The sequence below is a fragment of the Canis lupus genome, chromosome 19 (assembly GCF_003254725.2).
Source record: "Canis lupus dingo isolate Sandy chromosome 19, ASM325472v2, whole genome shotgun sequence".
NCBI lineage: Eukaryota > Metazoa > Chordata > Mammalia > Carnivora > Canidae > Canis > Canis lupus.
The window spans coordinates 1,391,567-1,416,347 of record NC_064261.1 but is presented as its reverse complement, the minus strand read 5'-3'; the positions used below and the strand labels follow the sequence as shown (position 1 = coordinate 1,416,347).

The 24,781-nt window shown below is 39.5% G+C and overlaps 1 protein-coding gene across 15 annotated transcripts in view; it reads right to left on the bottom strand.

Moving 5' to 3' along the window:
* The window catches only part of INPP4B (inositol polyphosphate-4-phosphatase type II B), a 707,387-nt gene that overhangs the window by 37,207 nt on the left and 645,399 nt on the right, over positions 1-24,781 (bottom strand). For all 15 annotated transcript variants that reach the window (XM_035702054.2, XM_025462335.3, XM_049097162.1 and 12 more), the window contains 2 exons: positions 11,608-11,720; positions 7,602-7,756 (listed from right to left, as the gene is read on the bottom strand). In XM_035702054.2, coding sequence (XP_035557947.1) covers positions 7,602-7,756; positions 11,608-11,720 — 268 coding nt within the window. The remainder of the gene's footprint in view (positions 1-7,601; positions 7,757-11,607; positions 11,721-24,781) is intronic.

Genomic DNA, 24,781 nt, shown 5'->3' with positions numbered 1-24,781 from the left:
GAATGTAAACCTTAAAACAAGCAAACAAACAAACAAACAAACAAACAGGATACCTTTTAGAAACCAAATATTGATCCTGGGGCTTCTCTTCTGAGACCCTGAAGACCAGGGAAATTCCTCAATTTCAGGAGTATCAGAGGACGCATGGGGTAGAAACAGGGGCTAGGGAGGAATAGGCAGGGCAGATGGCGATGGGGAGGGCATGGGAGCCAGCCGACACCCTGGTACCATTGGGCACGGAGACTGGAGGTTAGTGATCTCATTTAACACAACCATCACAGAGAGATCGCTCCCCCTACTTTATGGGTGAGGAAACTGAGAGGAGTTTGCCCAAAGACGTACAGATGATGAGCGTTAGAATAAGGATTTAACCCCAGATCTTCTTGACTTCTATGTGGCAAAAGTTAAATCTGTTTTAATTAAATTCACTTATATTTGTTTCCATTAAACGTAATTAAAAAACATGTATTCCTGGGATGCCTGGGGGGCTCAGCGGTTGAGCATCTGCTTCCGGCCCAGGGCGTGACCCCCGGGTCCCGGGATCGAGTCCCACATCCTCTCCCCGCAGGGAGCCTGCTTCTCCCTCTGCCCGTGTCTCTGCCTCTCCCAGTGTCTCTCATAAATAAATAAATACAATCTTTAAACGAACAAACAAACATGTATTCCCTCCACTTAGAATTCTAGGCCCTCAGGCAATAATTTCAAGAACTGAAAGAAGTGACTTACTTGGGAAGGTGTGTGCAAAGCTGGTAGCTGCTCTGGATGACAAGCACTGGGTCTCGTGCCACTAGTAGTAGGAGACAAATATCCTACACAAAACAAATTAGGAAGACGACACAGACCTCAAGATCATGACTTTTTTAGTATCAAAATAATAGGACACACAATCAATGTGTGAAGATGACCTAAAATCAGGACATATGTTTTGTTCAGGAAGTTGAAAATTCTTCCGTAGGCCATTCTTTGATTTCCCCAAAAAGTTCAGTTCTTTCTCTCTTGGTGGTTCATCTGTGGATAGTTTGTTAAAGGATACTTGCTCCAAAAATGATTTTTTTTTTTTTAAAAGGGCATTCTTTGCCACTATCTCACACTTTATGGGAAACTGAAGCAGAAACCCCCTAACAGAGTCAGTTCTCACGGAACTATCAGCAACCCTAAGATGAAGGTGACTCCGTCTGGGCTTATTGTTACTATTCATCCTGGATACGGACTGAAATAAAACAGCAAACACAGTACTGAAGTTCTCAAGGGAAGAGAGAACTCAATGTGCTGATGGAAACCCTGTTGCCCCTGACGCTGCTCTATACAAACGCAGCCCTTTTGGGTAGATAACTGAAAGCTTCCATGAGTTCTGTCTCCACTGCTTATTATTCACTTTAATACTTGAAATAGGAGAGAATACGAAGCAGTAGCAGCTTTGCTCTGACTCCTCCAAACAAAAGAAAAGAAAAATAGGATGAAGTGAAAACAAGACTAAGGAAGGAAAAAGTGGGGTTTTCTGTTTTAACACAAATGAACGACGGGACTCAAAAGTAAATCCCACAGAAAAGTAAGTCATGAAAGTAAAACCTTTGCTGACATCAGTTGGTAAAGGGTCACTTACTTATAAAGCAGAAAATTTCATAAGTTATGAAATAAAAACAAAATAAATTTCAGGTGCAACATGTTGAGAATATGGCATTCAACACGATAAAACTCAATAAGGGTCATGGGCCTTTTAGTCTTTTATGAATTTGATATTTACTAAAATAGAGAGATTAAAGGGTGACGAGCAGGTTGTATGCTTACCCTGATTAATCTTTCTAATGGCATATCAACTATTTTCCTTTTAAGGAGCATTATAGAATGATATTGCAGAGTCACGTAGCAGAAGGAAAATAAAAGTCACAGACAACTGAGCAATACGGCGTCACGTTGTTACACGGAATACACACGGAAGGAATCCTGGGGTTCCTGCTAAGGGAGCTAAGATGGCCCTGGCATTTTCATTTTAATTTACTTTTTAGTAGCTATTCCATTCCCCAACATGATCGTTTTCAGATAAAAGCATGACATTTCATAATCCAGTCAAATTTTGTATTTTAAAATCCATTCCTAATTGACTATTAATGAAATACAAGCTTAGAAGTCCCTCCTGAAAATGCTTCCTATAAGCGTACGGGGACAAAATGGCTCTTAACATCGACAGAGATCCCGTAACCAGCAACTGAGAGCTAATAGTGCATTATTCCTTTCTTAAAAAAAAAAAAAAATCTGCCAATTACGTGGCCACCATTTTGTAAATTTCCACTCTAGATGATCAGGGGAGAATTTGTCAATACACGTGCACCTCAAAACTCAAGGAAGGGATAGATACCCCTTATAGTCTTACACAAAGTCATTAAAATAAGGGTGGCGGGTATGAGGCCTACTCCAGGTAAGTGGTTCTCTACCTACTGCCCATCCCAGAAATGGCTTTGGAGAGAGACTCCTGCTACTCGGCCCCCCACCCCCTCGGGTTTCTAAGGAGGGTTGAGAATCATGGTTTTGGTCTTGCAATGCAGACAACGACTGGGAGTTCCTCACAGAGCCAGATCTTCCCAGTTCTCCACTAACTTGCTAATCTGAAGAGGCCCTTCCACTACGTCAGCCAAGCAGAGTGTAACCAGAGGTACGCTCAGGAGCATGCAGCCATGGGCCATACTGGCTATGTAGGAAAAGCGGGAGTGAAATTTTTGAGAATAGTACAAAGCGTGGATTCAGACTATGAATTAAGATAGGTTTTTTTGTGGACTGTTTGATTTTGGATTTGTATCATAACCTCTCCAAAGCTTTCAATTTTATCTTCTGGAACTTTGGATTATAAATATGTCACAACTGAGTAATAATTTCATGTTTAATTCTAAATGCGTATCATGCACAAAACTTCCTAATATAGATGACCTGAATATTTTAGAAACCTGTGTTACGTATTCATTCATCTACCCATTCACTGAATATTTATAGAGAATCTACTATCATTAGGCATGTTCTAGGTCCTGGGAAGATTGTAATGGACAAAGGAGAACGAAAATACCTGTTCCCATGGAGTTTACGGTGAGGGACTTTCGGACTAAGCAGCCAAATGAAGCCTTATTTGTTTCTCTTTATCTGTTACATTTCATTTATCCATAAATAATCTGAAACTTACAGAGAGAAGCACAATACAACAGAAAACATTTAATATAGATAAAGAAAAAGTAAAACTAAAAAAAACTCCAGCAATGATAGTATAACCTTGGTGAACTTTTAAAAAATCCAGAGTAAATAGCCTGAAAGGTGGTTAGAATAATTCTAAGATAAAATAAACTGCAACCAATGGTAAATAAAATAAAAAAAAACAGTATTTTCAAAAGCATAAAAATCCAAGTCCTTTAAGACACTGATTTTTTTTTTTAATTCAAGGTTGTGTCACAGAATATTAGGAAAGTTCTTAAAAAAATGAGATCCCTGGATCCACCTCAGATCTTCCCAACTATAAATCATACAGAGCCCAAAGACAGATAATTTTAACAAGCCCCAGAAGCAGTCCGAGGTGCATTTTAAAGCCACTGTCTGAGGGTGGGAATTTCCTAGATGGCAGACTGAGGGGTTCTGCAAATCTTCTTTCTCCTAAAAAACCTATGACGATGGAAAGTACTGTCAAAAACAACTATGTCAGACCCTGGTGATCAACTGACATCAAGCCACAAGCTGAGAACTGTTTCTTCTTGGATGAGTGCCCACGGTGGGCAAGAGACGGGAGGTGTGGGTCTTCCTGCCTTCCTGGGGCTGCTCCCACCCCTGCCCCTCTCAGCTCAGGTTCTGGGGCGGGGGCAGGTGGTTTCCTCCCACAGATGATGGCAGGAAACGCCACTCCCAAGCATTGTCAGAAACGGCAGTGCTCTTGGAGGCAAGCGGATGCTGACAGTCAACCTCTCGGTTAGCCTGAGATAGCAGTCCCACTGGGGCCACTCCCAGAGGACCAGCTGTTGATTTAACTGGGGATCCCGAAAATGAGAGTGCCATGGAGGGCTTTGCTCCACCTTGAACATCCCTGCCAACTAGCAGGACCTAACAGGCTTGGTGGGAATGAAGAGCAGAGCAGATCTGAAAACCCTGTTCACAGTCCACGGGTGCACCAAAAGGGGTTGGAAGCCTTATTGAACTGTCGGAGAGCAACCTCTGGCTAATCGTTGGCCACTGAACTACACAGACCCAAGAGCAACCTCAGGAGATGAGGCTTAGACATAACAGTAAGAACCAAATCACAGCCTGGAACATTACTGAAAACATAATTAAAAAAAAAAAAAGACAAAGTTGTTACACAGTTCTGAAAAAGGAAGCAGAATGAATTCCTATTTGGACTGTTCTTCATTTATCCAACCCCTATTTCTATTTGTTTTATTCTGGACCAGACACTGTGCTCAACACCCCAGTACAATGGTGGACATGATTGATACGGTCGAAATTAAACAGTTTACATCTAGAACTAGAGTCTGCTCTTCAAGAGCTCAGGATTTGGGCAGATTCTGTCTTGTACACAGTCTCAAATTTCTAAAAGCGCATGTTTTTTAAGACTTACATGACCTATATGATACACTTGACCCTTGAAAAACATAGGGGTTAGGAGCACTGAACCCCTGCACAGTTGAAAATCCATGTATGGTATGATGTGTGAACCTCCCAAAACTTAACTAGCGATAGCCCACTGTTGACAGAAAGCCTTACTCTTAGCACAGTTGATGAACATATATCTTGTATGTTATATGTATTATATGCTGTATTCTTACTGCAAAGCAGCAAGCTGGAAAAAAAGAAAAATGTTACTAGAAAAATTGTAAGAAAATAAAGTACATTTTTAGTACTGTACTGTGTTGATTAAAAAAAATCCACACATAAGGAGACCCATGCAGTTCAAACCTTGTTGTTCAAGGGTCAACTATATTTTAAGTTCCAGATTTGAAGGAGTCAAACTCATTACCAGATAATTTTAAGTGATAGTAATTTGTTTCATTTGGTACGAAGAAAATAACATTAAAACATAACAAGCGCATTTATGTTCCAGTGCTGGCCAGCTCCAATACATTCTGTTTGAATAGTCCTCGCCAAAACATTCTAGATCTCAGTTTCATTATTTATAAAGTCAAGCAGACTTGACTAGATTTCTGGAGTGACTCTTTAATCTCAAATCTATGACTCAAATCCTAGGCGCATGCAGTAATACACGTTAACCTAAAAGCCATTTATAAAAAAACCTATCCAGGCTTACTTTAATCAATACGATCCATCCATAATTAGCACAGCATTTGTAAACACATGAACACTTTAAGGTAGAATTTAAAGAACTATCTTCTTAAATAGAGAAAGCATTGCATTTGGAAACTTATTTATAAGAATTGGCAGCCAACTTTAATATACAGTATTCGAGTCAAAACTTGTTATAACATGTTCACAAAAATTATAGAGACCATAGTTGACCAGGTTTTACTGTACCTGGAAGGTTAGAATGTTGACATTATGACCCTCAACATTTATTTTTTATTTACTTAATGAATATCATATAGTAATCGCTGTATGATCACTTTATCCATGTCACTTCATTTAATCCTGAACACACTCCTAAGAAGAGCTACTATCATTATCACATCTGTTTTACGGATGAGTAAACTGAGGCACCAAGAGGTTGAGTTTAGGTTAAGTTGCCTAAAGCATTAGGAGGCAGTAGGACGTTAATGTGCTCGTGGCTAGTAAGTGGCATATAGGCTGCATTAAAACTCATGCCAGCTGGCTCCCAAACCCCATGCTCTCATTTACTCTATGTCGCCAGAACTCATAAACCAATGGACTTAGACTGTTACACAGAATATCCAAAGAAGGAAATTATGGCAGTTATTAAAGGAAAAGACATATCTTATTTCCCTTAAACATATCCACATAGCACGCACGCATTCACACGCACACACAGTCCCTCACAGCCTCACATAGCTCTCATGCGTTCCCAAAACCAAATGATAAATTTGACAGATTGGAAATTTATAAAAAAAATCTATAAATATAAATATATAGAGATCCCCCCCCGAGAAGTGGGGGTATGGAAATTAAGATCTTCAGTGTTTTTAGATTAAAATTTTCTACCTTATGTTGTTTAACGATCCAAAACTAAACCCCATAGATGTCATGTCATGAGCAAGTAGGTTACGTATATAATGTCAATTCTACATAAACGCTATGCAGTACCACACTAACTAGTTTTATATTTTAACATGTATATGACACATATGTCTTTTATTTACCAATTTGGAAAAACTGTTTTTCTAATTTAAGGGTCCTCTTTTATCCCTGCCTTAAATAAACAACAACTGCACCTGCCAGATAATTCCTGTTTGTTGAATGAGTGTAGTCCTCTGGTGCATCTGGCCTATAAGATGGTTATGTTCCTACTCTCCCTACCTGGTGGCTTTGTTCTATCCATGGTGACGTATGCAGTCTTTTTAGGCACATCAGAAGATTTCAGATTCAGATTCGGAATTCTTCCCATTAGTGCCGGGAGATTATTTCTAAAAGAAGTTTTTTATATCAACCAAATGCGTTTTATATGGCCGAGATGGTCATGTCAGGCCTCTAAGACATCCTCATACATTTATCAAAACATCACGATAGAACTCTACTGAACAATGAAAATGCCAAGAGACATGAAATGCGGTAACAGAGAGGGCTCAGAAATCTCTCATTTGGTGGGGAACACATGCAGGCACAGGACAAGCGCAGGCAAGCATCCGCGTCCCCAACGAAAGAATGCAGCGGTTAAGAAAAGAAAAAAAAAAGTGGAAGCTAATGCTATGCCGGAGAAGAAGCAACCCTCTCTAGAGCATCGCAGGACACTTCCTTCTGGGAACAGAGAGGCTGTCCCACACTAGCTGGTGTGCTTCTGAGTCAGTCTTTTCAGCAGAGACACAATTTCTTTTAACTTTTTAATTAACGTGTGTCCTTGCTGATAGACATTGTGAATGAGACACTTTTTCCTTCCCATTATGGCTTTTACACTTTAGATTTAATTACCGTGGAAATGAATCAAGAAACATGACTTCAGGCATAGCATTCGGAATGTCAGCAGAGTAACGACACTAATTCTCTAAAGTATCAGTGTCATCCCATCTTTATGATGAGGGATGTGAAAATAATTTTAGGAGGTGACCGACCCAGAGACCCTATAAGACATTAGGAAGATCATCTGTGAACTGTAGTTAGGAAAGATTTTGTTTGGATAACAACTTAGTTTTATTTTGTGCATATTCATAATTACTAATATGCAAAGAAATTGTTCTTCAAGTATTATATATGGAAGGACCAGAGCCCTTCACAACTTGGATCTAAATGAGTTAATAAGCTATTATCAAAATCCAGCCACCTTTTCTTTTTATTGCCTAGTAGAGGGAATACTTAACATTATTTTATCTTTCATGCCACAAGCTATGAGCCATGGAAATGCAGTGAAGTCACTAAATATTTAGTCTGCCAGTAAAATATGTATTTGGAAAAAAAAATGAAACAAAGCTTTAAAATGACCTTATAAGAAAGAAAGTTGAAGACATATGGGCTACCTTCTCATACAATCCAGGGCTCGGATAAAGAAATCCTTGTGCAACTGGTGCTCATCTCTCAAGATTGAGCACTGCTCAAGAGTCACTGACATCGACGTCCTGTCTTTGGCACTTTTGCAACAGGTGAAACGAATACCGTTTAGTTTGCGACAAATCTGCAACACAGGCATATAAACAGTTTATTGCTCATTTGTAGATGACTCTAAAATGTCGGACTCGTCTAAACACTTCTTATCTAAACACACCAGATTTATGTTAATTTATGATAGTCAATTAGTTCAATCTGCCCTAGCGAATGAAAAACATTATCTTTTCATTTCAAAAGCTAGTGGAACAGATTGAATTTATGTAGTTCTTTGTATATGATGTGTGAGGTGCGGGGCTGCTGAAGCCGGAGGAAGTGGTAAGTGTCCGGCAGAGGCAGCCGTGCTCCCTGAGAGGAGGCCTGGCTGTAGTGGATGACGGAGACAGTCACGGCTCAGGAGCGATGCCTTAATCGTGAAAGGAAGATATCCAAGTGCCTGGATCAGACACTTGATCTGAATCCTACATAGCTAACATCTTATTTTACCTTTAAGAAACATTTGCTAGTTTTGGCTTTAGGTTATGAGATTTCAAACATCCACATGTTGCCACTGCAGCAGGTAACTGAACTGCTAGCCCCTCATCGATGCAACTAGTAAGAGTGAGGACACCAAATGGTCACTGTTAATCGCACCTCTACTGTACTGGGTACAACGCTAAGAAAGTTCATAATGATTGGCTCTTTCATTTATTTTTAAAAGATTTTGTTCATTGGTTGGTTGGTTGGTTGGTTGATTTATTTATTTATTTATTTATTTATTTATTTATTTATTTATTGAGGAGCAGAGGGAGAGGGAGTGAGAGAACCCTAAGCAGATTATTTATTTATTTATTTATAGAGGAGCAGAGGGAGAGGGAGCGAGAGAACCTCAAGCAGATTGATTATTTATTTATTTATTTTTCATTCATTCATTCATTTAGGAGCATCGGGAGAGGGAGCAAGAGAACCTCAAGCAGATTCTGAGCTGACCGTGGGGCCTGATGCAGGGGCTTGATCCCACAACCCTGAGATCATGACTTGAGCCGTTAGCTTCTGTCCTTTTCTGTTTCTTTTGTTATCCCAACGTAATTTAAGAGAAAAATCTCTGAGCCACAATTATCTCTTGTCTCACTGCCCTCTGGTTAGCAGGTGAATCATTCCGTTCTCTTCTCTTCCCTGTGCCATGGCAGGGCTCTCATATGAGATGCCAACACTATACATTACTGTCAACAATGTTAATCAATATGTGCTTAAAATAAATCTAATGTGATATAATACAGTCTTGCTTCATTACCTGCCATCAAGGAGGCCTTAACAGTTATCTGCTGTGAGGAAAAGATATACTAACATGCTTTATCAAGGGTTTTTACCATGTTTTAATTGTGATTCTGATATCAGACTAGGATTTACAAGTCCTTATTAGACCTTTGGTACATTGTCACTATTTCCAATATAACTGATTCAAGAAATATGAAAGCACAAGCATAAAATCTTTTTTTCATCTGGAAAACCCTAATCTTTTCAAATAAAGTGTATTTCAGAATTTTTAATATAAAATAACAAAGACTTGGCTATATTCATAATAATGAAATATAGACCTCAATGGCCATGTATGTGATAATGATTTTTAAAAAGAATGAATATTCTTTAAAACGTGTTATTTCTATTATATGCCACTATCCTCGTGAGGATAGTGTTCTAAATTTAGCATCAAGAGGAGGTAAGGGCAATTCAATCAGAGGGGACAGGCTGAGTCTTGGTTTCCTTATTTCTATAGCTCTTTGAACCATATGAACTTAATTTAATTCACTTCATTGGCATGTGGTCTCCTTAAATTCTTACTTTTTATTTCTTAAAGTTCAATCAAGACAAAACCAAGTAGTTTTATATTTTTTTCAATGAGAATGTAAAATAGAACACAGCAATATTTAACTAATAGATTTTTAAAAGATAGGCGAGAAGGGGCATCTGGGAGGCTCAGTTGGTTAGGCGTCTGCCTTTGGCTCAGGTCATGACCTCCAGGGCTTGGGGTGGAGCCTCACGTCAGGCTCCCAGCTCAGCAGGGAGTCCGCTTCTCCCTCTCCCCCATCTCTCCCCATTGTGCTCCCTCTGTCTCTCTCTCTCTCTCTCTCGGATGAATACATTTTAAAAATAAATTAAATAAATAAATAAATGAGAATGAAATAGAGAGAACAGCTTTTTGGAAAATGTCAAAGGGAATTTCTATATGTCTTCAAATGCAAAATATTATCCAAGTCCTTGAATTACAAAGAGGACATTGAAACTGAGGTGTCGCCCTACAGAAATGCTGTAATAATAAAGCCAGTGTTCCTACGGAATGCTCAGCTTGCACATTATGGGTGTCATGCACTTATCAAGGCAGATAATCACCCATTCAACAGTTAGGTTGTGAGAAAGCCATATTTGGTCAGTGTTTAAGTTTTAAAAAGAATATACACGAATGAATAAGACTCATGGGAAAAGCTTTTTTTTTTTTTTTTTTTTTTTTTTTTTTTTACATATTCAATCGGTAAAACTACATATACGAAGAGAAAATGCACATTGGTGTTCGCACACGTACATCCTTCACTTAGCAATTCGCATCACTTCATGATACGTATACAGTGATATATGTATTTGTTCCGAAGCTGTCAGAAAGCCTTGGGAAATGATCAAATTACCTTCCTATTATCCTATCATTAGTAAAATAGCAAAAATAGCTCACGACCTTCCGTGTGCAATTTTTGTGAGAATTAACAACCATAGCCGTCTTTGAAGATAGAAAGAGCAGACACACCGGGGGTGGGGGGTGGGGGGAAGACTATTAAAAACAACCTTCCTGCGCTGCAGTGTGGTGCTAAATGGGGCCGGTGTAAATGAGCTGCCTGCAAGCCATGTCTCATATGGCTACCTTTGATGTTCCTCCCTGGGGCTCCAAGAGGGCATGAAGGGAAGCTAAAGCAGCTCTCCCCTGTCTTGCTCTCGGTAAATTATTTTATATAGACTCATGGTAAATCATCCATTCCTTTTTCCCAGAAGAGGGTAAGTCATATTGGATTCTGATTGACCACTGGCAGTAGGGATGAGGCTTTGTTTTATATGCTATTGATACAGAAGGAATGGAGTTATGTTAGAAGATCAGTCGCTGAACCCCAAATTACACAAGCAACGCCTACAAATATGGCATTCATCACAAAGATCTCCAACGTGTGCCTTTTCTGATGAAAAGATCCTCTTATTAGGAAAGGATCTTCGGGTCTGACTGCTTAACAAAATTCACAACTTCGTGTGAGCTATGCCTGAGTGGTTGCCAGACAAGAGTTTAAAAAACACAGGCATTATTCTCTCCCTCCCTGTGCTAGAACCGGGGGTGGGAAATGAGGCACAACTTCTCCCCTGAGGGTACCACTACATGAAGAAGAACCGTAGAAAATACAGCTCATCACCCCAAGAGCAATCCATCGGTAATAAATTCTACGCTAATATCTAAATTAACAAACGCATTACAAGCTCCTTAATTGAACAGTATGTCCAGGAGCCTGACGGAGGCCGTGCGTGAGATCCGCTAGCTGCACTCTGCTGCAACCGTCTGTCTCTAGGGCAGCACTTCAGCATCCTGATACGGGCGACTGACATCACAACAGGTGATGGAAAGGAGACCACAGACGCTTCATTTGAGCCTCCAATTGTCAAACAACACCCAGCATCCACCAGAAAAGCCAAGAGTAAAATTCTTTCTTCTTGAGAGCCTCCTCTTCCACCTTGTGTTCTAATGTACTGACAGAGCTACCACCAGCACTGAGAATGCCTAATCCCCTAGATAATGGAGGATGGCATCCGATAACCCAAAGTGTAGAGGTTGGACCCTACAGCTCGGGTACCCAGGGATGGTCGCTGGACATCATGGTGACAGGGACAAAGATCTGGCTGGAGAGTGCTTACCGTTGCAGCCAGCCACATGATTTCTACATTCTTTCTTTTTTTGGCTTGGATATTTTGATGGAGATTTTCTAGTAGTCCTTTTAAATCATTTTGTTCTTGAAAATGTGAAATGTCTGAGAAAAAAAAAAAGGAAGAAAGAGAGATAGTGTTAATATTAAGCTTCCCATGGAGATTTGTTCAATGTACGTGCAAGTAGAATTTCCATAACAACAAATAACATTTGGAGCAGAGAACATCTGAGGATAATCATATTTATTACTCTGAGGATAATCATAGTTATTAATCTCTCCGGCTGTATTCTTTTACTTAGAAATATGCCTCAGTTTCCTCCATGACCTACTCTGTGCTATTGTGGCAATGTCAATTTTCATATACTGTTATTTTCCTAACAAGGGAAGCATCTTTGATGATGCTGGCTGCTGCCGGACTTCAACCAAAGCACGACACAATATGAGACAGGAGATAGAATTTTATATCTTAATATCTTATAACCACTTTTTGCTACTAAGCAGCTAGTCTGAACCAAGAGGATATGTTAACCCAAACACCTCAGGGGTGGAAGAAATCTGAAGGTTCAGATAAAACACACAAAGTCAGTTTCTAAGCAAGATTCCCTGACCTCAGCACTACCGACCTTTTGGACTGGGTAACATTTCGTCGTGGGGAATGGACCTCTATTCTGCATTGTAAGGTGTTGACCTAAGCATTGCTGACCGCCACCATTTAGAAACCAGTAGTACCCTTCCTGTGACCACCAAAAATGTCTCCAGACATTGCCAAATGTTCCTTGAGGGCAAAATCTATCCTCCTCAACCACTGCTGTTGAGGAGCACAGGCATGGCATGGAGAGAGGGAAACCATGAGGGGTGAGAGTTAATTATATGAGATAACTAGACAGGAAGCAGGAAATGACTGATTGTTCAGATCCCTACATCCTAATAGCTAAAGCATAGGTAATAGATGGCATGCATTTTATATTAAACCTAAGGCAACGAACATTATGTCACAGACATCCTTGACACTTGGTGAGATGGGGTCAAGACCAGAATTATAAAGATGGAAACAAAAAGGCTTTCTAAGAAAGTTTTTGGATTAATGCTATAAAGTATGAAAACGTGCTCTACTGTTGAAGCCACATCGTGAGGACGAAGAATTCCTAAGAGTTTTCATCGAGGCTGAAAACAGGAGAAAATCCATAAGAATAATGTGGACTGTACGTAGGCTCTCCGGTCACAGCAAAGGAAAATTGATATATTCCTGAGTCGGATTTCTCTCTCACACATACACCTGCATATACACACACATTCACACACATACACAAACACGACACAAATAAACTGTGATCATAATGTGACTTCATAGTTCCCCAAACTGTACCAGGTGTTTCACTGTATTAAAATAATACATCTGTGTAGTTCTTGACTTTAGCTCCAGAGAGTGGGGAAGTATCCTGATGAACTATTCTGGGAATCTCTATCTAACGACAAGTGAAAGTGGTTGGTAAAATAAAAATATTCATTGACAACAATTATATGCCATCTTGAATGTCATGACTACAGAATAGGGGAAGGTCAAGTACAAGCGAGATGCATACCTACATTAGGGTGATGATAGTAAAAATATTCATATGAATAACGTGCATGATTCCACTGCATTAGTTACTAAATGGAAAAAAACCTATCAGAAGTCAAACCTTTACTATGTAACTATAGGTGATTCTCTTATAGACAAGGTTTGACTGAAAACATCACATTGCTAATAGGAGACTCTGAAATACAGAAATTTTAATAGGACAAAGCCCAGAGACAAAGGGAAGGAGGCATCGTAGAATGCCTTGAAGGCAGTACCAAACCAGCTCAGGACCCTATGGCTGACCAAAGAAAGTTAAGGACAATGATGCCACTTTTTTCACTGATATAGCGTGAGAGAAGTCAGGTCTACCATCACTGCCCTTAAAGAATTGACGTTATAAGCAGTCACTTAAAATTATGTATGGGTATATCATTAAGAGGAAAGGTGTCCTTGGCATTGTTGGAAGGAAAAATTGGTCAGATCAGTGAATTGATTCACTCATACAACATTGTATGCATATGTGTGCGTGCTTACATCTCTCCATACAACCATGTAGGCAGAGCAAGGCATCAGTCATTGTTAGGCTATAGGATTTAGAGTGATTTTTCAACTGCCCTTTCATGTCATTTGGACATTTAAAATGAACTTTTGCGGTTTTTAAAAAAATAACGTTATTTTAAAAGAAAGGGAGAAGAGCACAGTATATGCGTAAGAAAAGGAGAGAACCAAAATTCTTAGGATACAGAGATCTGACCTCAAAGTCTATGGTTCAGTAGGGTGAGATAGGTTTTTAAACCACTACTAACTGTAGTGAAGTTTACTGTGGGCTACGGCAGTAAGTCGGTAAAAATAATAACAGAGACCCAAGGGAAGGGATGCACAGTTCCACGAAGAATAGTTGGATGTGGACGGATTTCTAGCAAAGATAATGCTTTGTGGCTACAGAAAGCATGTGAGGCCCAAGGAAAAACGTAAGCAGAAGTGTGGCGACATGAAGCAGCACTGTCGAAGCAGCGAGCTCAGAGTTCACTATGTCCTCGCAGGGCCTGGTCCCAGAGGCAAGAATTACAAAGGGCCTTTTTTGCTATGCTGGGAAATCTGGACTTCATCCTAAAAAATGAGAGCAACTAGGGAATTTTAAATAGGGACATAACCATATCTGAGAGGTCCCTGCGGTACTTTCTGAAGTCACCTGGTATTAATGCTTTTGGATGTTTTTGAAAGGAATACGGAATGAGGATTTTACCCACAGCATCACGCACACACACATACACACCCTTCTGTAACAAGCATTTGATGAAATATTTACTCTTAGTGCATACACTGTTCTCTGAATATATTCTGTTCTATTCCATGTGATGATGATGATGGTGATTGTCCCAAGCCTCAAAATTGATGTAACAACATAGAGTCAACCTAAAAAATTTGCAAATTACTGACTCAGTGCAACCCCACGTCCAAGATGCTTCAGTGACTTTCCTAAGGTTCATAGTCAGAGGAAGTAAAAAATTCCAGGCTCCAAATTCCTACACCAGCAATTTTCCCTAAATCTGTGCTAGGGTCTTCACAATTAGCCGGTGGTACTAGAAGGCAGTTCCAATATTAACACAATGAACCACTTCTTCAGAATTCTGAGAATCCAGGATAAAGTACAATGACTTTTCAAAAATAATTTAGTTTCATTGTTGATATGAAGATTTTTTCCATCAGTCATTTAAAATAGACCATAAGGATCCAAAATGGAAGCCAAATGAGGATCATCTTTTGTCTATTTCTACCCCATAAAGATAGTGCTTTAGGATAGCTAGACATGATGTCCCATCGAAATTTCACTCCTTCTTCCCAGGGCATGCTTTTTAAAAAGAAGTTATCTTGATGTTCTTAAAAATTTTTAGGCCACTATTTCTATTTCTGTAATGATAAAACTTGCTTTATTCAGAGCACATCTCTACCAATTCAACACTTTAGTTGTTGCCAGTTTTTTTTTTTTTTTTTTTTCAACCTGACAAAAATCCTACAGGTCACAGAAATTTAGGTCTGATTCTGGAAAGAAGTATCGTTAGTAATAACCAGTTTGTAGATTAGTAAGTGAGATTCCAAGATATAATGATAGATTCTGATAAACCAACGGGAAATCCTGGGATACAGGAATATGAATCGGTTTTTAGACTTAAAATGAGTTTCTTCACATGTAAATACAGCCAATAAGTCTTGCCTTTGCTACTCACTCCTGCATTACTCCAGCACAGAATTTAGACAGGGTGATTGAATCTCCATGCCTATCTCAATAAGAGTATTTTTTGTTTCAGATGGGGTTCAAGAAAGTAATCGGGTGAAAGGTACAAGAATGTTCACTGCATTATTATTTATAATATTAAACAACAGCAAAAAAACCCATCTAAGTGTTCATAAAGAGAATAAATTATATATTCATGAAACATAATATTATATATATAATGGGTAAAATCAATAAACATGCTGTACTATATATGTATATATCAGTATGAATATAGAGTAAAAATTATGTTGAGGGGCCCCCGGGTGCCTCTGCCTTCAGCCCAGGGCATGACCCTGGGGTCACGGGATCGAGTCTCACGTCGGACTCCCTGCAGGGAGCCTGCTTCTCCCTCTGCCTGTGTCTCTGCCTTTCTCCCTGCGTCTCTCATGAATAAATAAAATCTTTAATTAAAAAAAAAAAAACTATGTTGAGCAAAACAATAAAAATTGTAGGACTCATACAAAATAATAATATGAAGTTAAACATGCAAAACTACATATTTTTATGGATAATATATATGGGGTAAAAATGTGTATGAGAATGTAAAACACCAAATTCAGGATATTAGTTTTCTCAGGGAAGGAAAGGTGAGGGATTGGAACTGGAAGGGGTGCAAAAGGGGCTTTCATTCTACCTGTATTTTTTCTTAAAACATTTCTGAGGCTGAGTGATGGATTCCTTAGTGTTTGTTATCTCATGATCTGTTCCTTTTTTGTTTGTTTGAAACTTTCATATTTTTTTTTAAAGCAAGCACGGCGGAGCCAAGATTCCCGGAAAGTGATTTCCAATGCCAGCTCTGTCCCTGCTTTGACATGTGGCCGTAGGTGAGTTGCTTAACCCTCTGTCCCTATTTTCTCAACTGCAAAATGAGGACAATAACCCTGCCATGCTTCATCAACTTGAAGTGGAAAACAATTAATAAAAGTCTTGGCAGAAGTGCCTACATTGTTAAATTGTGTCAACTCTGAAAAATGGAGGAAGACGTTAGCTCTTAGGAAAGCATTCACAGTCTCAGATAGGAAGCCTACTTTCCCAGACAAAAGTCAGAATTTATCTAAAGTAAGGTGCATACAGGTACCCACAAAGATCAGAATCACAAACCTTCACAAACTCTGTGACTGTTTTCTTATCACTCCCCAAGGGCACAAAATAGCCGAATTCAGAGTCACTATTTATAGCAATTTTTCTCCTTGTTTCTTTAACATGACATTGAATTGAATCAAAGGCGGAGTGCAGACAAGTGAACAGGAATGGGCCTGTAAACTCTTAGCTGATTGATGTGTGATGCTAACGAGGCCAAGGCAATAGCTTCCTCATCTCATGGTCAAATGTTGTATATTGCCAGAGAGTATTTCAAGATGAAATGGAAATTAAAGCTGAATTCCCAGCGCCTATTCCACCCATTTCCTACTTCATAGCAGCCACAAAATTTACATGGATCAATCATACCCCCATTCTGAACTCAACTGCTGTAATCCCAGCTGCCGTGAAATCAGGACTACTTTAGGGATGGGCATCTAAAACTAAGCCAGTAGAACTGGACTGTGACTTCAGCAATTATTCCAGGGGTATATGTAAGTGACCTGTCCTGCCCCAGCTGAGTGAAACTCAGGACTCAAATGTGGAAGAGGAAGAAAAGTCCTTTTTATCTCTTTGGTTGAACATGGGGATAATTGTTCACACCTGCCATCCTTTGGTATTAGACGACCGATGCAGGATAAAGTCAACACTAAGAGCAGCTGAGGGATGAAGTAGGGCAGGAAAGTGTCTTTTCAATACTGTTAAGCCATTGGAGCGACTTTCCCTTGAAGGGCTGCCTGTCTTACCATTGGAATTTTCAGTTTTGTTCATAAGTTTTCTTTATCGTTCAAGCCAGTTTGAGTGAAGGTTTTCATCACTTGAGATAAAAAATATGCTAAGGTAAAAACACATGCTTGTATCGGTGTTTTTAACACTGGCCAGCCATACTGCAGATGTGTATTGTTGCTTTAGAGGTGAGAAAAAGACAAATAAGTCAGAATGTGTCTGTAAAGCAGCACATCAATCACTTCTACAGCAATGGTTTGAAGACATGGCTCCGCATTCTTTGACACTCCTTCTGTTGAGAGGTGGAGCCTGTGTACTTTCCTGCAGAACGTGGGTGGGCTTGTGACGGTCTTGATTGTAACAGAGTAAGGCAGGAGTGATGCTCACTTTGGAAGTCGGGTCATAAATGACTATGTGGCTCTTTGCCTGATTCTCTTTGAACTTTGCTGTGCGTATTCCCTCTTCTGAGGTGTTCTCTGTAAAAACCCAGGCACCATGTTTGGAGAAGCTCAACCCCACGGAAGCTCCTGTTTAGGCCCTCCACTCCATGGTTTCAGCCAAGTCCAGCCTTGAGTCCGCATGGCCCAGGTGCTAGGATGTGAGTCCAGAAGCCTGCAGAGGACTCCAGCTCCTGGTCACTTAAGTGACCCCCTCTCCCGCCACCAATCTTTTTTCCAGTGGACGTCCCTGATATCATGAAGTGGACATAAAGTATCCCTACACGCGGTCTAAATACCCAACCCACAGAATCTGTGAGCACAAATAAGATGATTCTGATTTCATATGAGTAAACTTGGGATAATTTACCTAATAAATAAATAATCAGAATTACAAAGGAAGAAAAAAAGAAGTTGGAAGGGCCTGTATCTCTACATATGAAAAATGAACATAGAAAGGACAATACTTTCACAGTCCACCTTGGTTAGTACTATATTCTGTGATATCAAGTCTTCTCTATAATTAATTCTGAAATAATTAGAGTTAAATGTACTAGCAAGCAAACAAAAGCAATTAGGTGAAAGCCACTGAGATGTCTTAAAATTGGAAATTACGTTCTTTCAGATGCTGTAAAATCTTGAAAAATATAGAAAAAAGCCCCAGTGAAACTGGCTTTATCTAAATTGTATTTCCAACTTAACAATTTATGAAAAAGGCAATATAGGAAATCAAATATCAAACTCCCTACCTGAACAGAGCTGAATAATATTTTTGACCTATGCACTTTCATTGTTTCCTTTTAAATGAATTTCAAGTTTGCATCATCCACAGCAAATGAAAAGACAAACTTTAAAAGTAATTGTTAAAATATATTAAAAGCAGTGGGTTAAAATTTCTTTAGGAATTTCCTTATTAATATTTGACATTGAAGTCCATGGGACTTTGTGTGAAGGGAGGAGAGCAGAATTATAACATATTGTTTTCCCATTTTCCTTTTTTTTTTTTTTTTTTTGAGGACAGTCATGATTGATTGCTGACTCTCCAAACAGTTTTAAGTCATTTCAAAGGGTTGGAGGATGGTTTGTAGGTAGATAACTCTCAACAACCTACATTCCTCAGATACCTGAGACAGTTTTATGCACAGATAGAAAATTTGAGTATGAAAAGGACTTGACACAGATTCCTCAACTCAGTATTTTTTTTTTCTTTTTTAGAGAGAGAAAGAGAGCAGAGTGAGCAGGGGAGGGGTGGTGAGAGAATCTCAAGCAGACTCCAAACTCAGTGTGAAGCCTGATGTTGGGCTCGATCTCATGACCCTGAGATCATGACCTGAGCTGAAATCAAGATCAAAAGGTTAACTGACTGAGCCACCCCAGTGCCCCCGCAGCTCAGTCTCCCTGTGAGCCAAGTTGCAGTGCTTGGGATACTCATGCGTGTGTTCAAATAAGCGGCCTAGGTCCTTAGCACAGAAGGCAGCTGAATGGCCACCTTTTCTTTTACCCAGGGTAACTTCTAAGTTCCTTTATTTTACCCTGACAAGAGTAGCAAGATTAGTCCTGTTGAGAGCACACATTACACACTAAAGGTCTGAAAACCAAAGCAAGAACAGATTTCTCAAAGCTTAGGCCAGAAAGGGAAGCAGCTGTTGAGGTAATTCCAGTGCCCCCCTCCCTGACCATGTATGAGCCAGGCTGCCAGTGAAATATGCCAAACCAAATGGCAGCACAGAGACACAGATGCATAACAAGGCCATCTCCAAAAAAGAACAGTTCAGCACTCCATGCTCCTTCACTTCTCTGGTAACATGGAAGGAACTGACTCTCATATTGCCAGAATGATAGCCTCAACAACGCAGGGAGACAGTTGGGAAGACAGGGCTTTCTCCCAATAGCCAAGGCCTCCACATTACTTCCTTGGGCTCCTGGAGGCAAGTAGGAATGAGATCGCGAATATTTCATACTGAACAGAATAAAAAAGAGAACTCTTGAGGTATTAAGAGAGGTACGAATGAGGTAAAATAGAGGGAGAAGATGATGGAAATAAAGCTGCTCTAGGAGGCTCCAAAATGAAAAGAAAATAGGTCACAAGAATCCAGGGTCTACATTTTATTTCATTCATATAAGCTCCTTTTTTGACTTGAAGTGAGCTCTAGTTTTATAATCTGAGATTCTCATATATTTATTGTTAGCAAGAAAATATATTACTCTACTCATGTTGTCAGACTTCTCTTTTCTGACCCACCAGATAAGGATAGTTTTATCCTTGAGTCTTGAGTTCCTCCCCCTTACTTGACTTCAAAGATGAGTTCTGCTTTATCTGGAGCCTTGTTTTGCAGAATTGGAAGCATGATGAAATAAAGGTGCTTCCAGAATGAAGGAGAAGACCTTGCCCTTGCTGGTTGAGGAAAGTAGAATAGTAAGTAGTGGATGTCTGAGAGCATGGCATGCTCAATAGAGTGAATTAGAGTTGGAAAAAAGGATTTAAAAAGGAAAATCATAGGTTGCTAGTTGATATTTAATTAAAAATCAGAACAAGTTTTTAGTTACCTTTAATTGTTGGGCTCTTTGCTGGATATAACTCTTCTAGAAGTCCTAGAAGATTTGAATTAATTAAGGTATATTTATTTCCAAAAGGGAAGGTGAGACCTGAGATTTTTAATATCTACCTTACTCCTCACTTTGGAGTCAATGAACTTATTCTAATGGTGATGATATCAGGATCTTAGTGCTATCAGAATGATATCAGAGTATTTCACAAAGGAATATATGCTTTCTAAAAAGATTATCAGAGAAGCAGTGATTACATCAGAAGCAGCAGTAATTATCAGAGAATAATTGATTGATTGCTGACTCTCCAGTTTCAAGTCATTTCAAAGGGTTGGGGGATGGTTTGTAGGTAGAGAACTCTCAACAAACTACATTCCTCAGATACCTGAGACAGTTTTATGCACAGATAGAAAATTTGAGTATGAAAAGGGACTTGACACAGATTCCTCAACTCAATTTTTTTTTTTTTTTTGAGAGAGAGAGAAAGAGAGCAGAGTGAGCAGGGGAGGGGTAGTGAGAGAATCTCAAGCAGACTCCAAACTCAGTGTGAAGCATGACAGATATTGTTTTCCCATTTTCCATGGGAAGCATGATAAAACAATTCATTAAAGGTAATATAGATAGCTATTTGAAGGAATGCAGACAAGACAGAGAAGAAGAATCTATCAAATGCACAAAAGAGGCCGGTTGGTTCAAATCATAGGCAGAGCTTTACAATCAATTTTAACTGGATCAATAAGTTGACGTGTGTATACACAGGAGGAACATAAGTCCCTTGAGAAACTCAAAGTGCATATTGTCATGATACTGTCCATCACTCTGACATTCATAAGTGCAATGTGACATCTCAGGACAGAACTGACGCTGGAAAAATGAACTTCCTTTCTCCGGTGAGATAATGGGAGACTGTACTTTGAAGTACTGGCATATACATATTAATCATTCTCATTTAGTCGATAATGAAATGGAGACATTCAAAACATCAAGTGATTTGCCTAAGTGAGCTTTCAATTGGATTCATATCTTCTGATTTCATGCCATCTTGTGCAGACTTACAGGCTGGTTTCCTGGGAGCCTGGCCAATATTGGATGACTGGTAGAAACTGTAATGCAGGACCGAGTCTACTTAGTCAACAGACAGGAGAGCCCCCGTGAGAAAGAAAGAGTGTAGAAAAAAATGTAAAGATGAATTAATCTAAAAGACTGATTTTGGACTTGTCCTGTACAAATTAGAGCAGAATAAGGCTCACCAAAAACCCAGACGTATCTAATTTGTGAGGACCCTGAAGTAACACGGAAGAGCGGAGAGCGATGCTGGGGCAGGTGGCCCTGTGTGTGGGTTTGTGTACGTACGTCTATCTCTGTTATTGGTGGTATTTGTGTTTGTTGCTTCAGTCCAGTGGACAAGTCATTGGACGCTAGGAGTCTATGTCTGTGGTTTTGCCTGTACAAAGAAAATTAAAACTGACCACTGTTTTGTATCCCTTTCCCTTTCAAAAAGTCACAGAAATGACTTTCAGGAAAAAAGAGACATATCAGGGAAAACAACTTCCTTAATCTTTATTAATCAGACAGCATTAAAAACTTGAAGAGGTAAGTGCATCAGAGTTTCTTTTGCAATGAGCTGAAAATAAATCTGTAATTACAAGCATGTTGAAATTATAAACAGAAAGTAAAAGTGCTGCTGGAAATATTTAAACGTTTTTAAATCTGCAATTTTATTTATTTATTTGTAAAGATGTTATTTATTTATTCAAGAGCGAGAAAGCCAGAGACGGAGCATGAGCAGAGGGAGAGAGGGAGATGCAGATTCGCTGCCAAGCAGGGACCCCAACTTGGGGTCCGATCTCAGGACCGTGGGATCGTGACCTGAGCCGAAGGCAGATGCTCAGAACTGACTGAGCCACCCTAGCACCCCTAAATCTGCAATTTTAAATTGCAGCCCTTAGATCTACAGCAGTGAGAGAGTAGCACCATAAAGGTGAAAAGAATACTTAACTGAGTGTCAGGATTAACTGACGGTCAGGAAATACACAGTTTAGTCCCTATTCTCCTCCTAGTGAGGTGTGTCAACTTAACAAAATTTATCTTGGATCCCTAGCCTCTCATGGCAAATAAGGTTGCACTAGGCCAGTATTTCTCAAAATATCCTGAGAAGCACTTGGCATTTGGCAAGATGCTCATGAGTATTATATATTTTTGCTACATATGCCATATATATATATATATATACATACATATGTGGCAATAAAATGCTATTTCAACAAATTAAGTAGCTTTAGACACCATAGAACAGAACTGGAAAATTATGACTTGAAGCCTAAACCCAGTCAGTTCAGTGTTTTTTGTAAGTATAATTTTATTAGAATTTAGCCATGTTCATTAATTCACACGTTGTCTATGGCTCATTTTGCACCCCAATGGCAGTGTCTAGTGAGTAGTTTTAACAGCAATCATCTGGCCCTTAAAGCCTGAATCATTTACCCTTTGGTCTTTTACATAACACATTTGCTGAGTATGGTACAGGCCTTTCCATAACTTTCAAAGAGATAATGTGAGTTCCCAAACCATTTGACTACGGAATCCTTTTATCGCCCAACAATTACTAGCAGAAGTAGTGCTCCTTGGCAGAGTCTAGATTAGATTATTGACAAGATCCCGATTCTTCTCTGATTCTTTAAAACATTCAGCTAAATGACCTCATCTATCTCATTCATTCATTCATTCATTCAAGAAGCATTTATGGAGTATAAACTCTGGGCCAGATAATGTTTTTGGTAGTTGGGATACAGTCAAAATATAAACAAGAAGACTTGTCCTCGTGGAGCTTGTGTTCCAAGGAGAGAGAGCCCAACGAGGTAATGATAAACTGTAGGTAGATGACAGCAGATGTTATAGAGAAGGGGACCAGCATGGGAGACTGCAATTTTAAAGAGGGCAGTCAAGAAAGGCCTAAGAGAGTGACATTTGGGGAAAGACTAAAAGGAGATGAGTGAAGGATCTGCATATGGGAAAGCATTTAAGGCAGAGGAAATAGCCAAGGGAAAGTCCTAAGAAACAGCAAGAGGTCGATGTGGGGCAGAGTGGAGCAAGGGAGGGGGACAGAGGTAGGAGAAGACAACAAAGAGCAGATTTGTTGCCATAACAGGGAGCCTTCAAGACCACTGTAAGAATTTGGGTTTTTTAGTCTACCAAAAAAAGAGGAGCCATTGGAAGAATTTAATAACTTACATGATTTTATTTTCATTTTTATTTTTTTATTTTTTTATTTTTTTAAAATTTTTTTTATTTATTTATGATAGTCACAGAGAGAGAGAGAGAGGCAGAGACACAGGCAGAGGGAGAAGCAGGCTCCACGCACTGGGAGCCTGATGTGGGATTCGATCCCGGGTCTCCAGGATCACGCCCTGGGCCAAAGGCAGGCGCCAAACCGCTGCGCCACCCAGGGATCCCTTTTTTTTTTTTTTTTTTTTTAATTTTTTTTATTTATTTATGATAGTCACAGAGAGAGAGAGAGAGGCAGAGACACAGGCAGAGGGAGATATTTTCATTTTTAAAAGAGGAGTTTGGCTGCAGTGACAAAAACTCAGGGAGGTTGGGAGAGGAAACAATGAGACCAGAAGGACATTATTGCCATAATCTGAAAGTGAGAATAATAAGGACTTGTCTAGAGAAGTAGAAATATAGGTGGTGGGAACTGGTGGCACATTCTTGGGAAATAGAGCCAATGAAATTTTCTGATGGACTGAAAGTGGGGTATGAGAAAAAACAGAAGAGTCAAGGGTGACTTCAAAGTTGTTTTTTTTTTTTTTTTTTTTGCTAAAGCAACAACAAAAAAACTAGAATTGATTAAAAACTGACATGGAGATGATTATAGGAAAAGTAGGCTTTTAAGGGCATATCAGGGACAAAGTTTGGGGTGATGAGCAAGATAAATGAGGCCCAGGAAGAGAGATGGGCTGCTGATGTAGGTACAGAGGTCGATAATTAATAGGTGGTATTTAAAGCAATGAGCCTGTTCAACAGGAGCAAAGTAAGCCTCCAGAGACTAAATCCTGGGACCCTCCAACGTTTGGGGGTCAGAAACTTAACAAGGAATCAGTGATGGAGGTGGAAAACTAGCGGCCAGACAGTAGGAGCAATCACAGAAAGGTGCCGCGGTCTGGAAGCAAGTGATGAAAGACAGAAAAAAATAACGATGTCAAACCTATTACTACATTAAGTAGGATGAGGACAGAGAACTGAGCCTTGGCTTTAACAATACAGAAACCCCGAAAGACCAGTTTCAGTACAGTTATGTAGACCAAAGGCTGGCTGGAGCAGGTTTAGACAAAAAAAAAAAAAAAAAAAAAAAAAAAGTACAGAAAATTTGGAGACAGCTAGTAATCTTTAAATTCCACTTTTATCTGCTCTTTCTGGAACATTTCCAACCTGAAGGCAGTCCTACATTATAGGGTAATGTCTCCTATACTGCCAATACCTTTTACTCATCTTTAATGTCTATGCGATGCCAAGCATATGGATAACACGTGAA